General features: G+C 51.0%; 1 protein-coding gene across 12 annotated transcripts in view; it reads right to left on the reverse strand.

Annotated features, from left to right (window-relative positions):
• Positions 1 to 17458, reverse strand: part of Rbfox1 (RNA binding fox-1 homolog 1) — a 300651-nt gene that overhangs the window by 142727 nt on the left and 140466 nt on the right. For all 12 annotated transcript variants that reach the window (XM_026385686.2, XM_026385676.2, XM_026385682.2 and 9 more), the window contains exon 2: positions 12640 to 12882. In XM_026385686.2, coding sequence (XP_026241471.1) covers positions 12640 to 12882 — 243 coding nt within the window. The remainder of the gene's footprint in view (positions 1 to 12639; positions 12883 to 17458) is intronic.

Genomic DNA, 17458 nt, shown 5'->3' on the forward strand with positions numbered 1-17458 from the left:
GGACTTTGAATCCTGCTGACCGCTGGACCAGGCAGGGACAAAATGACCAAGGCCTAAGTTCCCCGGGAGCCTCCCACTCCCCTGCCTGACCCTCCCTCAATGCCCTCTGGTCTTCCTGGTCAAGAGCTTCTGGACTCAACACAGAGAGAGCCCCTGCCTCCCAGCTGTCTGCACACCCCCTCCCGACAGCATGGAGGGTCTGTGGGGCTCGTCCCCAAGCCCGCCCCACCTCCTGTCATCTCTGCCTTTTTGTGTAGCCCCCAGATGAATGTCACCCGGAGACACCGCCCGGAACCCCAGGCAGCTCCTGGAGTAATTGCTAGCCCGACGCCCACTTGCGAGCCAATTAGACAGAAAAGGGGGGACGGGCCCACCTCCTGTCACCAGAGCAGAGGCTTCTCTTAGTAGAAAAAAAATGGTAGTTAATTTTTCCCCCTAAAAAAGGCCAGGGAACAATCTATTTAAATTACAGTGTTACCATGTGAAGCAAAGATGCAGAAGTCAAATACAATTTGGGTTATAATTAGCGATTTCCTTGTAGCACATTTCTTTGGGAAATCCAGGCCCCTCCAGTCCGTCTGCCAAGGATTTGAAGGCCCCGTTCACTCCACGGGGTCTCTAGGTGCCCCTGAGGGAGGGTCTGGGGTGGGGACAGGAGGAATGTGTGTATGTGTTTGTGTAAATGGAGGAAGTTCAGAGCCTCACACAGAATTATGGAGGCAAACATTGATCCTTAGGTCAAATACATCATATCCAGTGGGTTTTGAAGTCTGTCAGTTATGGTTCACCATGATGGAGCATCTGGGCCTCCGTTTCCCTGTCTGCAATTTTGAGCATGGTCAAGCCTATCCCTGATGGGTGAAGGGAACAAGATGTGTGGCCCAGGGCATGGCCCAGGGAAGACCCAGCCTGTAGTGGGTGACAGAGAGGACTCTGGCTGTGTTGGAACCCAGCTCTGCTGTTCTCTGCTGTTCTTCCTGGCCTAGGGTGACTTCCTTCTCTGTTTCCCTCACCAAGGTCACAAGGGGATAATTACAATCCCTGCCTGCCCTGACTCCACCAGCTCCTGCACAGAAAGTTCAAACCCTGCTACGTTGGATACACATTCACATTTTCCCCTCTTCAAAGCCCAGAGTAGTCCCCGCCCTTTGACTTGTGTGACATATGATCCCACAACTTTTTTGGAAGGAGAAGGGGCTGCCTTTTCCCATCTCAAACAAACCCGGGGCACTTCAGCCTTCACGTTCCACCCGTCCTGCTGACCTGGTTTGTCTGAAAACCTAGGATTAGTGGAGAAGGAGCCTGACCATGAAGTTCCTTCCCAAGGACACGGAGACTGCAGAAAAGCCAGGTCCTCTAGCCTGGGACACTCTGAATAAGAGCACCACTCATCCTCTGGGTGGTAATGACCTTCTCTCCAGAACGCAGAAGTCAGTCAGTCCTCGGGGGTCTTGGAGATCTCACACTGCTAGACTTCCCTGCCTTGTGACAGTCTGCATCTCCTGCCACGGGGACAGGAACCAGCTCTTGGGCCCCTGCAGTGCTGGATGGGATGCCATGTCTGACGTCTGACAGCTCCACATTCTTTAAGGATGCATAGGTAGAAATGCAGAGCCCTAGCCAGTGTCCTCACCCAAGATGACTGCATCGAGTGGGCAGGGACACAGGACACCACAGGACCCACACGTCCCCAGTGCACAGCCGCCTGCCTCAGTCAGAGAGAACGAGACCCAACAAAACTCTTTTTCAGAAGTTTGCCCTCCCTTGTAGGGATGAGGCCTATTAGCAACTGAAGCCTCTGGCCAGGCACCAGGAGAGCGTCCTAGGGAGAAATGGAGGTTCCAATTGCAGCTTGTAGCCACTGCCAAAGTGGAATCCTCAAGCTCTGTCCAATTCAACGTGGGAATGACCTGGGCAGTGGGTTTTGAAAACCACTACAGAATCCAAGAGGTTGAGGGGAGGGGAATCAGGGTCAGCACAGATCAGGGGCGCTTCTTTAAGGATGCCTCCCTTTTGGTTTCTGCTGAGATATGTGCTGTTTGACTCAGGCAGGTCAATCTCCCTTTCTGAGCCTCAGAAATCTTTTACAAATAAAGTGGGAAGAGCAGATGGTCACTGTGGGCTTTCACATTCTGTGAATCTCTGCACTGCCAAGTACCTTTTTTTTTTTTTTTTTTTTGGCAAATCTGAAATACAGTGTCCCTTGAAGGGTTCAAGTTCCTAATTTTACCACTTGTACTAAAAAACAGCATCCAAAGACTAAATCAGGGGTTATAAACTCGGTATCTTCTGCAGCTGAGCAGTTAACAAGAGTGCATGGGAAGGCAGCGAACAGCCGAACACAGAAACCCAAGCTGCTGTTGATGCCTGAGAAAAGAAAATCAAAACATATAATAATAATGGGTCCCCAAATAGAACCCATGTTACCATTTTTTTTTTTTTTTGTAATTTTTGGTACTAGGGATCTAACCCAGGAGTGCTTTAGCCCGGAGCGACATCCACAGCCCTTTCTATTTATTTTATTTTTTGTTTTGAGGCAAAGCCCCGTAAGTTGCTGAGGCTGTCCTTGAACCTGTGATCCTCCTGACTCAGCCTCCAGAGTCACTGGGATCATAGGTGTGGACCACCATGGCCAGCTGAGGCTACCACTTCTGCTAGACCTTCATGTGTCCTCCTAACACTTCCCAGGTACCCACCAAGGGCCCATGGCATCATGCCTGCGCTTTTATCATGTCGATATTAAAGGGAAAATTAATTATTTACTGAACCTTAGGTAGCTGTTGTCCACCAGACTCTCTGAAACGTGTGTATTCCCTGCCTGGACTTGTTCGAGTTTTGATCCTAACTTGGGTGGTCTTTTAGAATGCATACAGTGAGGAGAGTGGACGAGGGGAACCGGGGTTCCTTCCAATTCTGACACCCCCCAGCTCCCGGTGAGCCATTCTCAGGTCCTCGGTCCACGTCAGAGAGGCCACTTCTTTCTCCAGCCTTGAGTTCAAAAGAGTTCGGGGCTCACAGAAGTGCTCTCTGACCTTCAGAGCAGATGGCCACAGAGGAGGAGCACTGACTGAGGCGCGGCTAATGTGTGACCCAGATTCTGCCTCCAGAATGAACTGATGCCCACGTCCGAGTTCATCCAAACACAAGCGGACTGCTTCGCTGGGCAGCAGGCTGCACGAAGACCCGGAGTCTCTGCCAGCAGCTGAACCGGGCCTTTGCACAGCTCGGGAGGGCCCGCTGCCCCTTGGGATGGTCCAGCCATCCCCCCAAGGCCTGACAATCCCACTGTGTGCTCATCCTTGCTGCAAGGCGACTGAACTCACCAACGTGGAGACTGCCTAGTCATCCTGGGAGCTCAGGTGACATTGCACAAATTTAACCAGACGGAAGTCAGGACCCAGCTTCCCACGGCTGACAGACAGACTCCCCGTGGGAACACTGGGGCTGACCCTGGGAATACGGTGGGCTCCCCCCTTAACAGAAGGAGAAGCCCTGGGGCTTCCACACCAAACTCGAGCCCTCTCCCTCTCTAACTGGTTTTACCCTGGTCACCCACCGCCTAGACAGGACCAGGGACAGCGTGTGTCCATCCGCTGTTCTCAGACACGAGTGACTGAAAACCATCCACAGATCACGAAGGCTAAGAATTTGTTTTAAAGCAGATCTGGGAATTTGAGTCTGACTTTGACTCTTAACATCAAATAATTTCACAATTCTCTACTTTCCTTGAAAATAAACAAAGAAATTGAATATGAAGAATTCACCCCAGGAGACGACTCTGGTCCCTCCGGGTGGGTCACGTCGCTGTGCCCTAACTCTAATGGACCAGCCAGTAGGGTTGACCGCGTGACTCTCACAGTGCTGGGCCCTAAGAGTCTAAAGTCCCAGATATGAAACAGGAACAGAGGTCTGCAGAGCTGAGGTCATGGGCCCGGGGTTCCATTCTGGGTTGGAGCTGGCATGAGAGCGCAGGCTCTGCACCTCGATGCCACCTCTCCTGGCAACATGAGGCGGGTTATTCAATGTGATTTTTATGACCTGTCACAAGAGCTTTTCACCTTGCCAGCATCCAAAGCTGAAACCCCAATCGAGCTCCCGGACGCCCAGACCTGCTGCTCTTCCCAGACAAAGCCCTAGTACAGCTCCATCGTGCCTTTTGAACACGGCGGCCAAGGGGGTTTCCAATCGTCGGAGGGCCCTGGCGTGGCTTCACCAGGCTTCGCTCTACCCTGAAGGGAGAAGGCCATGGGCCACTTGCTCCAGTGTGTCACCGGGCAGCAGGAGTGCATACCCAGGCTCAGGAGGGCATGAGGGAGGTACCTGTGCCCTGAAATTAAATGCGAATCTTAGGAAAACAGAACCGGTGTTGACAAGACAGCTCAGCCACACTGTCATCCAAAAGACAATTTTGAAGCCATGGAAACATGTTATTGGAGTTTGCTCAAGGCGCAGGTCTCAGACAAGATCACACTTCAAGGCTGCGTTATTGGGCCTGCCGGGGCCCTCCCTGGGGTGAACTGGTGCTCCCTGCGCAGAGAGCTCCAGCTGCAGCAGCCCGCGGCTCAGAGGAGCCCAGGGTGTCGCTGGCCTGCCTGGGGGAGGCTGCTGGGCACCGGGCCCTCAGGAGTTTGGGTCCTGAGTGTGACGTGCCTGGGACTGCTGTGTAGCCTCTCCCTGACTCCAGGGACCTTCCCAAGGTGCCTGCCTCAGGTCCTCCCCCTGTCATGGGGTTGGGAGCCCTCGATGCCCCTGTTCCTTTGGTGGAGGGAGGCCAGCCCAGGCTGAGGTGGTGCACAGAAGTGCACAAATTGACACTCGGCGCAAAACATTATTTTTCGAGGCGATTATTCTCCGCTTTCCATTTCTATAGATCTCCTTACCCTATTTTTAGACATTCCATCCTTCAATGATTTTTGCCAAACTTTGAATAAAGTATATAGGGCTAAAATCTTCCAGAAAGGAAACGTTCTCTCTGGTGTGTTATGATGTGTCATCTGATGGCTGCTTAAGAAGAAAGAGCAAGGCGGTTTGGAGAAGAGGAGGATGAGAATAAGACCAGCCCGAGAGCCTTCTTCCCAAAACCCGGGGGGGAAGAGGGACAAAACTGGACAAATCCAGAAGCCAGGTTATTCGCTTATTTTTGGTACCATGGACTGAACCCAGGAGCGCCTTACCACTGAGCCACCTCTCCAACCAACCCTTTTTATTTTGAGACGGGTTCTCGCTAAGTTGCTCAGGGCCTTGCTGAGTTGCTGAGGCTGGCCTCAGACTTGCGATCCTCCTGCCTCAGCCTCCCAGTCACTGGGATTACAGGTATGTCCCTCTGTACCCAGCAGGAAGCCAGGTTTCTGAGTTAGAGGACAGGGTGGAGGAGCCAGGCTGGGGACAATCGGGGCTCTCCTGCCTTGGCCTTTGACAGTGGTCTTCTAAGCACTGGCCAAGAGACCTCCTTGGGGACAAGTACAGATGATGTCTGGGCTTTGTCATTGGGCTGACCTGCATGAGGAGCCCAACCATGCGGCTCCCAAACTCACAGCATCCTTGGCCTCTTTTCCCCAATGCGAAATGGGGGTACCAACACCGTTTAAAAGTGTGAGAGCCAGAGAAATGAGGACTGAGAGGGTGCCCGCTTGGTCTGTGGCCTGTTTTTCTTTTTTGTTACCAGAGATTGAACTTTGGGGCACTCAACCACTGAGCCATATCCCCAGCCCTTTTTTTATGTCTTACTTAGAGACAGGGTCTCACTGAGTTGCTTAGGGCCTCACTAAGTTGCTGAGGCTGGCTTCGAACTCTTAATCCTCCTGCCTCGGCCTCCCAGGTCACTGGGATTACAGGTGTGTGGCACCACCATGCCCACCTTGGTCTGTGGCCTTTTCAACTTCAGTCAATCCACCTTACTCTCTTCCTTTCCCTGACACCAGGTGACTCTCAGGTACTTTCTTTTGTCCAAGAGAGAAGTAACCATAGTCAGGCTCACATCATCAGAAGAGCGGTGAGCTGGTCGCAGGTGGACCAGGTCGGGCAAAGGTGTGGCCAACAAGCCTTCTCAGGTACGGTCCAAGGGGTTTCAAACAGAAGCAAGCTCTGTAGGGGAACTGACCAGTACCTCTGAACCATTCACACACAGCAAAACAAAGAGACGGACAAATATCTGTGCTGGCTCTTGTGTCTGGCATGATTGGGAATTAGGACAAGATAAGATAAATCTCCCCGAAATCCAAACTCCATCCGTGGGCTACTTTGTCTGTAAAGATGCACACAAATGTGGAATAGAATGAGTTGGATTCAAAATGTGACAGAGAGAGAGCTCCCAGTGCAAAGGGAAAGCAGGTGCTTAGTAGATCTCAATTGTTATTTTGAGAATGGAGACATCGAGAAAAGAGAAGATACAAAGACTGAACTAGAGACAGGCGACAGGGATAGAGAGAGAGAGAGAGAGAGAGCTCGAGGGACAAGCAGGCACCCGCTGCGTTGGCACACAGCACTTCTAGAAGGGAACAAAGAACACTCCTAGGGGCTGGGGTTGTGGCTCAGGGGCAGAGCGCTCGCCTTGCATGCATGGGGCACTGGGTTTGATCCTCAGCACCCCATAAATAAATAAAAATAAAGGTCAAGAAAAGAGAGAGAGACTTGTAGCTGGCATTCGTGGCAGGGAGACCTAAGGACCAGGGGCCTGGGTGCTGGGGAATATTAACTTTCATTTTGTAGCCTTTTTTCATGTTTGACTTTTTTTTTTAACCACAACTTTGAGTTATTTTCATAATGATCAAAATATGTCGTGGGCCTGTGTGAATATGTAACAACAAACCTCACTATTATGCATAACGCACTAATAAGACTTTTTAAAAGAATAGCTAATTAACAACAACAAAAAAAACCAAACCTTTTGAGCAAGTGATTTTTCCCCATGTCTCTGCTCTCAGACTAGCTTCCGAGTCAGAACCAATGATCTCAAGGGTTAAGGAGAGACCCCCATCACCAACCAATGCCTCAACTACTTGAGGAACTAAGGACACCCCTCGTTCAGCCCTCTTCCCTGTCAGCAGCGCCCAGAGCTCAGGGCCCGAGCTCTCAGACCCACGTTCTTTCTCCCACCGGGGTTTGATGTGAGTGGGAGACTTAAACAGGCTGCAGATGTGTTAAAAATAGAAGTCAAGTTGCTATTGGAGATACATGGAGAATTCTCCACTTGCAAATCTCTAATTATAATATGTCAAGAGTAAAATACCTTGTCAGGAGCGGGATCCAGGGGCGACGCATCTCCTCAGTCAGCACAGTGATCCGTGAGATGTTTGGAGGCCTACGTTAAACAGAATCTCAGCAGAAAGGTGTCCTGCAGGGATGCGTCTCGGCCCCTGGGGAGCGGGAGGGGTGACCGACTGGCTAAGTCTTTGCCGGCTGCACTTCACTCAGCTCGGCCGGGTGCTCTGGAGCATCCTGCTTGCCCTCAAGAGCCTGTTCTTTGTGCTAATCCTGGGCATGTGTGAGATGTTCCTGGAGCCCACCACGTGGCTGCATGCTTTCCCTTTCCCAGAACCACTTAGTTTCTCCAAGAAAAGATAGACTCTAGGAAGTCCTGAGAAGGACATTTAACACTGTGGGTGCCTATGTCAAAGGACAGTTATCCCAGGAACAACCCTGTCTCATGGAGTGACCTAGCTGTTCTCCCAACAGCTAAGTCTGGCTGGAATGGGACTGGAATGGGACCCAGGGCCTCGAGCATGCTTGGCAAGCACCTCCTACGGAGCCACACCTCCAGCTCCCCAGCAATGATCTACGCCAATACAGGGTCCTGGGTGTGCATCCAGAATCTGGAGAATCACCATTCAATCCACTTCTAAGTGAATTTCCTTGCACAAGAATTGCAGAGCTTGGAGCAAAGAGAAAGTAAAGCCAGTAAATGTCCAGGGTGGTGGAGAGGATCTGACGTAAACTGGCCATAGACAGATTCAGACGAGGAAAGTCCGAGTCAAGTGGGTCAAGGAGAGCAAAAGCATCTTATTCCTTTTGGACCAGACAGTGGTAAGTGTCGTATGTAATCATTTGTAGCAGAAAACAAGATGGCCCCTCTGTGAGTCCCGCCCTTCCCTGATACGAGTTAAGAGTGTGTTTTCACAATCCCCTCAATAGTGGGCATCACTCAGAGGCTGCTGAAGATGACCAGTTCCTAACAATGAGACGGCACCTGGCTAATAACCAGCCGCCACACACGCTCCTTCTCCAGACTCAGGCGCTCACCGCCATTCTAACTGAATGGCACCTCTAGGAACTGTCAGAAGACTCCTAGCATGTTTGCCCAAATTCAAGAGCACTCCTTGTTTCCAAATACCTTCTCTCCTCTCTGTTCCTAGATGACCCTCCTTCGTGGGTAAGGAAATGGAGGTCAGTAATGCCTCAAGTTATCTCTTTCTCTGTAGCTCAACATGTTTATTTTTGCCCCTTTTCTCTTTCAAAATTGAAGTGCTTCCAAATGTTCACAGGAGCTTTATTTTTAGTGATCCCCTTGAAAAAAGAAAAACAGCCCAAAGTACCCATGTACAGGTAAACAGAAGAACAAACTGTGGCATGTCCATGCAGTGAAATAGTACTCAGCAAAGAAAAGGACTGAGCTACTGAGGCATACCACAATACAGAGTGACCTAAAACTAACCATGCCGAGGAAAAGAAAAGAGACATCCAGTCTGGATTTTATGGATACAAAATTCTAGAGACTGTAACCTAAGCTATAGGGAAAGAACCAATCAGTTGATCATCAGGGAACAAGGAGAGGATAACAAATAGGCAACAGAAAGCTTGGGTGGTGATGGACAGACACTGCCATTTTCTTGAGAGCAGTACTAGTTCCACACACACCTACCTGTGTAAAGACTTACCAAACTGCACACTTCAAAAACATACAGTTCTTAGTACATCAGGGATAGGTTACTAAGGCTGCAGAAATTGCTTCTTCTCTCCTGGACTGTCAACTCTATCTGAATATCCTTGGTCCTATTCTTTCTGATTCTCTTGACCACATTTTGTCACTTTGTCTCCTGCAATATTATTCCCTAGTTTCTGCTTCCTGTCCCCTTGAGTCCCCTCTACAAGGATCTCCTCCTTAGCATAAATTAGTGAAGCTAAGGCGACTCTCCGACATATTGCTTTCTCTGATTCTTGGCTACCATCTTCCTTTTCCTCATCACTCCAAAGGTATGTGACAGACAGGACTCACCCACTCGAAGTCACTCCTCGACTCCTGGACCCCTGTGTCCTCCCCACTGCCCTAGCACAGCTGTGCTCTGTCCTCAGTGATGTTTGCACCTCCAGTTTCAATGACGTCCCCTCAGGTCACGCCCTCCAGGCTTCCGTGGCTCGACCCTCCCCTGGTTTAGTTCCCAATCTGACCACCCGTTTAGGTGTCCTTCAAACGCCATTGCCAATGAGTTCTCCAATATCATATCCTTGTCCTTCTTTTCATTCCTTACTCTTGAGGAAACTAGCAATCAAAACCCTTCCATGCACATGACCCCCTACACCCCTTTATGTCTGACCAGCCCTGTGCACTCAGCACCTCCAGGGAACTATATTCTACGGGCACCTGGCCAGGGGCTCTGGTGCAGAGCCCCTTCTGCCATGCATCTGGTATGCAGCTTGGTGGCCCCAGAGCTGATACAGCCAATTTCAGCCTCCACCACTGGGCAAACACAACACTCCAGAAGGCAGTGAGTCCCAGGGGTTACGGGGGACAAAGCCAAGAGCCTCTCACTGTGCTGTTGAAGGTGACAGGAGCCTGACCTTGGAGAGGCCGAGCACCGGAAGGAAGGGAGCACAAGGAAGTAGAGCCAGACACGGTCCTGCTGAGACTGGACGCATGTTTGCCAAGAGCCAAGCTGAGTCCACAGTCAGCCCTCCTCCCGGACCTTCTGCTCTGTGACCCAGTACATTTCCTGCCGAGTTTCCTGTTACTTGTGATGGTAAGACGAGGAGATGCTCCTCCAGCCAGGATTCTGAGGCAGATCCCTCAGAAGGAGCTTCTCCTACCACGATAATGCACCGACACCCTGGAAACAGACGCTCTAGGACCCAGCCCAGGGTGATGTCTAACAGAACACATCTCCTCCGTTCTCCAGGGAGACACGCATCTCAAGGGCAGGGGGCTTATCTGAGCTCTTGCTACAGTGTCTGCACCACTATGGACCACCAACATGGTTTTGAAATTCAATGGTGTTGAACGGTAAAGTGCTCTTTGGGCGGGGAAAGGAGGGTGGGCATCTCAACTTGGTGGTTGGATGAAGATTTCCATTAAGCTAGGATCCTTACTTTAGGTCACATTTTAGAACTCTCTGGTTTAAGCTCTTTCCATTGGCTTTCCATTGCTCCCAACATGGAATTCCAACTGCTATTGGCCCCTTGGCCTGGTGGATGCATCACTCCCTGCCAACTGTGCGTCACATCTCTGACTATGCCTTACTCCCCTGCATCCCAGACCTTCCTGCCTCAGCCTGTACACACCGGCGTCATGCAGTTCTCTGAACCAAGCTCTTTGCAACTTCAGGACCTCTGGCTTGGTATTCTTTCTGCCTGGAGAGTTTTGTCTTCTTGTCATAAATACCATCTCCTTGCAGAAATGTTCCCACAGTTCCCGAGGCTGGAAGTTCCGTCCTTTTCTACCTTCCCGCGGTACCCTCTTTTCTGTAAGCGTGTGCAGCGTGGTTTGTGGAGCTAGAGCTACCAGGTCGTAGAGCTCTTTGGCATGCGCTCACTCTCTGCCTCGGACTAAGTTACAGGAGGGAAGGGGCATGTCTAGGTGGTTCAACCACAGCACCTAAATGTGAGGTCGTGGCCCTACTATGTGCTCAATCAATGTTCATGAATGAGAGAATGGATTCATGAATCAGTATTTCACAGTAATTCGCTTAATAAATAATGTCTAACTGGACCTTCTTTTTATTCAAAAAAACAACCTTCCCAGGCACCGCTACCATTTATTATCATAAAATAACTAACACAATAAACAATGACCCCATCACCACCACCCAGCTGTCCACACAAGAAACACCTGCTAAACCAACAAACCCACTTAATGAACCCAACCCTCAGGTATGGCCACTAAACACAAAAACATAACTGCAGCTCAGTTCCCCAGAGCCCAAGGTGGAAACAACCCAAATGTCCACCAATAGATGGACATGTAACCAAAATGAGGTCCTTCCACACCATGGAGTATCGATATGAACGAACGTTGGTGACACCATGTTAAGTGGAAGAAGCCAGACAGAAAAGGGCAGACACTGCGGACTCCAATGTCTTTGAACTGTTCAGAAAAGGCAATATATACAGATAGGCAGCAGAGGTGGCTGTCATAGGCTGCAGGGACGGAGGACTGGGTGTGTCTACTAAATGGGTGTGAGGTTTCCTTTTGGGGAGTTGAAAATGTTCTTGAACTAGATGGTGGTGACGGCCATGCTCTACTGTGAATGTACTAAACGCCACTGATCTGTGTACAGTAAAATGGTAAATTGCATATCACATGTATTTATCACAACCAAGAAAGGGGAGCAGGCAACAGCAAGTTGCAGAACATACACTATTTTGCGTTTCTCCAAAAGTAGGACCCAATGAACAAAATGCTAAGCACCAAAGTTCGCCCTAGGTATCTTCTACTCCAAGAAACCTACGGGTGCTCCCAGCCCACAAACTTCTTCCCACGCTCTGGTTTCCCAGAGGCAGAGGGGGTGGGGAGAAGGGCCTTGTGCTGCCAGTGCCCTGGACTGGATGCGTGGTGTGCCAGCTTCTAGAGAAGCCTGCAGGGCGAGGCTTCCTCCCCAGGTTTGGAGGGATGCATGGTCCTTGCAGGTGGTTCAGGAACAAACGCACACTGATTCTGATAGGAAAACGCCTATTGAGAGCTGTGTTGGACGGCTGGCCTGTTAACACTGGTTTTCCTGTAGGGTGGTCATAAAGGGTGTCCTTTCCATGTTTGTGACCCATTTAATCCTTCTATGGACCATCACGTCTACTCTTTTTGGGAAATCAATCATGCAACCACCAATATTAAAATTCCACACTTCTCGGGAGCCAAGACCCTCTGGCCCTGCCCTGGTCCAGTCCCCACCTCTGCCTTTCCTGTGTCCCAGCTACAGGAGTCCTGAAGCCGGGCACACCCACAACGTGGGCCACACTCTGGTGCATTCCGCTAAGTCTCAGAAGGCTATGGTGGGAACCCGCACCAGATTTGTTTCCAGAGTGATGGAAACATTCCAAAAGCAGATTTCGGAGAAGGGTGGGCAACTCAGTCACTGTAGGGCACACCATTTTAAAATCCGGGAAATGTATGGTGGATGGATCATCTCTCTGTCGAACCATTTTCAGTCTATTCCATGGGGATGATATTTTGGAAAAGGCAAAAGTGCAGAACAAAAGAGATGGATGTTTCTTTTACAAACCAGTGTGCGTAATGCAAAATGTGTCGATTTAAACAAATAACAGGAAAGGATGCGCCCGGCCCAGGCGAACTTCGGGGCGTTGGTACCGCAAGGCCACTCGGCGCCACTTGGCTGGCCTGCACCCCTGGCTGGCCGGGTGCACCTGGGCTGCGGCTGGCACGGCCTGGCACGCGCCGGGTGCAGCGCCCCCCGCCCCAGCGTGGAGCCCACTTACTGTGGCGGTGCCGGACACGGTCTGCGCGCTGGTGTCCGCGGCGCTCTGCTCCGAGTGCGACTGGGCGGGAGGGTACAGGTTTAACGTGTGCTCGGGGACGGTGGTCTGGCCCGTGTACTCTGGCGCGGGGTGGGGGTGGGGGGCCGTGTATTCCGCGGGGATGCCGTTCTGCGGAGGAGCAAACTGGGCCGAAGCGTAAGGCTGGGCCATCGTGTCAGGGGCAGCTGCTGCTTCCTGATTACCCTGCAAAATCAAAAAGGGGGAGAGAGGGAGAGAGAGCGTGAGTGGGCTCCGAAGAGGACCTTGACCCTCCGCCCCAGGCCTCCAGCTCCCTGCGGCCCCAGCGCCCCCACCGCAGGCACCGCTCATGCGCGTCCGAGACTGCAACCCCCAGAATCCCCATTTCACAGATGCAGAAATAGAGGCGCAGACCCTCAAGCACCCTTCCCCCTGTCATCCAGCCTGAGACTGCAGACTGCAGCAGGTCTGTGTCCTACTGGATTGGGGCTTTTTTTTTTTTTTTTTCCTGTGCAGATCCTCGTTTTGGAAGTCGTGAGCATGTAGTTGTCTACAGTGACAGCGCAGCCTTGATTTGATACTTAAAGTGCCAAGAGAGATTAAATTGAACGAGTGTGTTCTTGAGAGGAGAGACAATTCATCTAAGCATTTGAATTTAATCAAAGTTTTATGTGACTTGGCTCACATCATGGGATGGGGGAGGGTCCTCTTAATGGTCCCAGTGTGTGCCTGGTGTGTGTGTGTGTGTGTGTGTGTGTGTGTGTGTGTGTGATGTGTGTGGAGAATTCAGGTCCTAATTTAGGCAAAGATGTCCCCTGTGATATCAAAGCTTTTCTGCAAAATGTTGGACTTAACTCTTCTTAGCCCCATTAGTCAATCAATGCCTTTCCCCCAACCCTGGTCTTATTTTTTATAAGCACAGAATATTATATAACAATTTGCCCTTCAGTTATAGCCTAAACATGCAGTATGATAATTACAGTCAAGTCAAAAGAATTAAAAAAAAAAAAGCCTGAATTCAAATGTTTCCATTTCAGGAAACATCTTTCTCCCTCCGCCTCCACCCCTAACTCTACCACCCTTCACACACACACACACACACACACACACACACACACATACACTCACACTGAAGGCATAAGAAATCATAACCTAGAGGTCCAAATTTTCCATGGTCTCAAGAGATGTGATTGCACAGTCAGAAAGAAAGAAAAAAATATAAAAAGCTTAGCAATTAAGCACACCGAATAGCGGCCTCTCCTATTGTCTGTGGTCAATTAGCTGTGGCTTTCGCCCTCTCGCCTCCCGTAATGATAGGAGGGCACATGGCCTCAGTACCCTCCAGGAACATTCTAGAGCACATTCCACTGAAGTAGCTGGAGCACAGCAGATATGCAGTGCTGGGGGAGGGTGCTCCCAGAAGAACACACAGATTTGTTGAGAGAGGACCCTTAATTAGAATGTTAAAGCTGACACTTGGAAGAGAACTGAGCTTGGGAGAAGTTTAAAACCTTTTACAAGTGAGAACATTCCCGCCAGGCTCCTTCCTCCTCCAGACTCGTTTTTCCAAATGTCTGTGCCACTGGAAGTGCAAGCGTGCATGTGTCTCATCCAACACTTTCTGTGGCATCTGCGGCAGTAGAGGGTCTGCCTGGGCTGAGGCTGGGCTGCTGGGTGCCCACAGGACCCCGTCTCTCCTGGGAAAACTCAGAGCACGCCTATTGTCCCTGTCCTGGGGTTCTTTAGAAACAGCCCAGTTTCTGTTTGGGGAACATTCCCACTCAGCCCTGTTGCCAGGTAGGCACAGCCAGCCCTGTTGCCAGGTAGGCACAGCCGTGTGACAGCAGGCTGGCCAGATCAGAAGGTTATGTAGCCACGGGCATGGGGATTTCAGTTCACACCCATCTATTTAGGGACCTCACTACTGAGGTCAGCCCAGTTCACTCTGCATTCTGCTGCAGACTCTGGAAAGAAGTTTTATTGTCACTGTGATTGGCGGCTGTAAACATACCCAAGTCTGCAGCTGCCAAGAACTGACACTTGAAAAGGACCTGCATACAGGCAGGTGGGACCACACACACAGGCAGGTGGGAACAAGAGGATCAACGGAGTTCTTGAAACATCATTCGAAGTCTAGCATCTAGCCGTACCTGCATTAGTAACACCCTTGTTTGTTTCAGTTACATGAGGAAATGTACTATTTTCCAACAGCTTTATTGAGATATCATTAACATAAAAATGGTACATATTTAAGATATATAACTTGTTGTTTTGAGATATATGTAATATATATTTATACACATATATACATACGCTGTGAAAAGATCACCACGTTCCAGTCAGTTAACTTAGCTATCACCTCCACACAGTTACCATTTGCCTGTGTGTGTGTGTGCGTGGTGAGAAGATTTAATTTAAGTCGTACCCTCTTAGCACATTTCAAGTATTAAAAAACACAGCACTTGGAACGCTCATCCCCACGCTGTGTATGAGCACTGCAGAACTTGTGCATCTTGCATAACTGAAATGTTGTACCCTTTGCCTTATTTTCTCTAAGCCAGTTTTTCTGTTACAACTCAAAGGGTCTTGACTCCAAAAGAGAGAGAGAGAAAAAAAGAAATCCTTGGCTGTTTCATAACTAGAGTCTTCTTCTTTCCCTGGGCTAGTCAAGGAACGTGTTCCTGTATGTGGAAATCTCACGACAATGTCACTTCTCCACGCCCGACTGGAAGCCCCCCAAATGTCCCCACCTTGGGAAGCTTCCAGAGGGAATTCACCCTGTTACAGTCAGCTTCCATCCAGGTGCGTCTCGACTTCTGCCATCTTCCACCTGCTCCATCTCTGAATGGAAAGGCAGACTTGGGGAAGCTCCAGGTGTGACCACCTAGCAGAGCACAAATGATACCTAAGCCAGGACACAGGCTGCAGGCCCACAGAGGCCAGGGGGCTCCCTGCTTCTCCAGAGAAAAGACCCCCACTAGGAAGACAACCCTGCAGAGAAGCCTCAGGAAGCTGGAGCTGTCCCTTAGCACCTGCAGGGCAAAGGTTCTTCTGGGACCAGAGCTCCCTCCTCCAGCGAGCCTGCCTTGACACCTAGCCCAGCTCCATGCTCCATCACACGTGTGGCCACGTCTCACGTGACCCCAGAACCACTGCTGCCTCTTCCGGTGCCTGTGAGCTCCCTGAGCACAGGTGGCTGGACCACGTCCACTCTGCTGTCTCTAAGCTCCCGCAGCAGAGCAGAGCTGTGGTCCCATTTCCCATGGTCTGCTCGGTGAATGTGGGCTTGAAGCCTCATGCACGGCAGGAGGCAGGGCGGGAGGAGCAGAGAGGACTCAGCAAAGGACTCGGGGGCCCCATCTAGTCCACCTCGTGGTTTTGTCAATGAAGTTTTATCAGGACACAGCCCTGCTCATCTCTTTCCCTACTGACTCTGGCCACTTTTGTGCTACGATGGCAATGTTTAATAATTGCGACGGAAACTACACATCCCACAGAGACTGTGCATCGGGGCCTGTGCATAAACAGCTCCTAATGGCCATGTCAGAATGCCGTCAGACATGGGGCACTGCTAGGAGCCCATCATTGCAAAAACAGTACAAAGTAAGAAGCCAGCCCACAGGAGCAAGAGGCAGGAGGGGGTACTTGTACTCTACCTGAACCAAGGGCAGGTGATGATGTCAGCTGGCCTTGGAGAAGGGTGGTGTGGAGGAGGGAACAAAAGGAGGGGTCAGAATCATTTCTGAAATTTGCTTTCCATCACCAGATGTCACCATCACCTTCCTGTAACCACACATGCATGTGTGCACACATGTGCATACACACCTGCACGCGAGTGGTCTCTCTCTCTCACGCACACCCAGAGGCTGCCAACGCAGCACAAGTGGGCTCCTACGGAGAAGGTCCATCTTGGCCTCAGGCTTCTGTGCTCCGTCTGAAAGGCAGCCCCACCTCCTGTCTGGGGCTCACTAGACAAGCTGGATGACAGTGTCCTTTACCTCAGGCCTGGTGCATGCCAGACACCCTGCCACTTACTTCACATCAGTAGCTCTTGAACCAGCTTACCAGGGGATAGGAGGCAGTGACTAGAGGCATTCTTTGTGGTCACCACTGGGGGAGGAAGTGCTCCGGGTATGTAGTGAGTGAGATCAAGGACGGTGCTGGACACCCTGCAGTAGTACACAGGACTGCCCCTGCCTCAAAGACTTCTGTGGACCCCGTGGCTTACCAGTGCCGAGGTCTGCATCTCTAATCCCACTTCACTTTACAGTTAAAGGTGCTCCAGCACAGTCTTGGGAAATAACTGTGCAACGTCAGCGCCACAGGTCCTTCCTAGGAAAACCAGGCGTTGAGCCAAGCCCATCTTCACCCAGTGCCCAGGGCTCTCTCATTGGGCAAGGGAATCACCCAGCAGGGAGGTTGGTCCTCCTCTTCAACATGCAAACCCCTCCGTCTCACGCACATCAGGGGCCCAAGATCTGTCTTCCACCCCCTGTTGTGGGGATGCCAGGCACTGGGGTATTTGATGCTAAGATGCCAGCAAATCTCTCGGCCAGGTAAGGAAGGTGATCCTCGGCAAGTGGTGGGACAGCAACTTGGGAAACCTCTGCACCAGGTCTCCAAGCTGAGGCCTGGCTTCAGATTCTCCAAACTGTCCCAGGATGAGTTAGGGCCAGTAGAGGCCAGCTGGAGAAGGTCCATCCTGGCCTCAGGCTTCTGTGCTCCAGAGCAAACCGCGCCCTTCTGGCCAACCCAGGGCACCAGCTCTTAGGACCACGTCCAGAGGGGCCTCCAGTTAGCA

Source organism: Urocitellus parryii, chromosome 9, assembly GCF_045843805.1.
Source record: "Urocitellus parryii isolate mUroPar1 chromosome 9, mUroPar1.hap1, whole genome shotgun sequence".
NCBI classification, from domain to species: domain Eukaryota; kingdom Metazoa; phylum Chordata; class Mammalia; order Rodentia; family Sciuridae; genus Urocitellus; species Urocitellus parryii.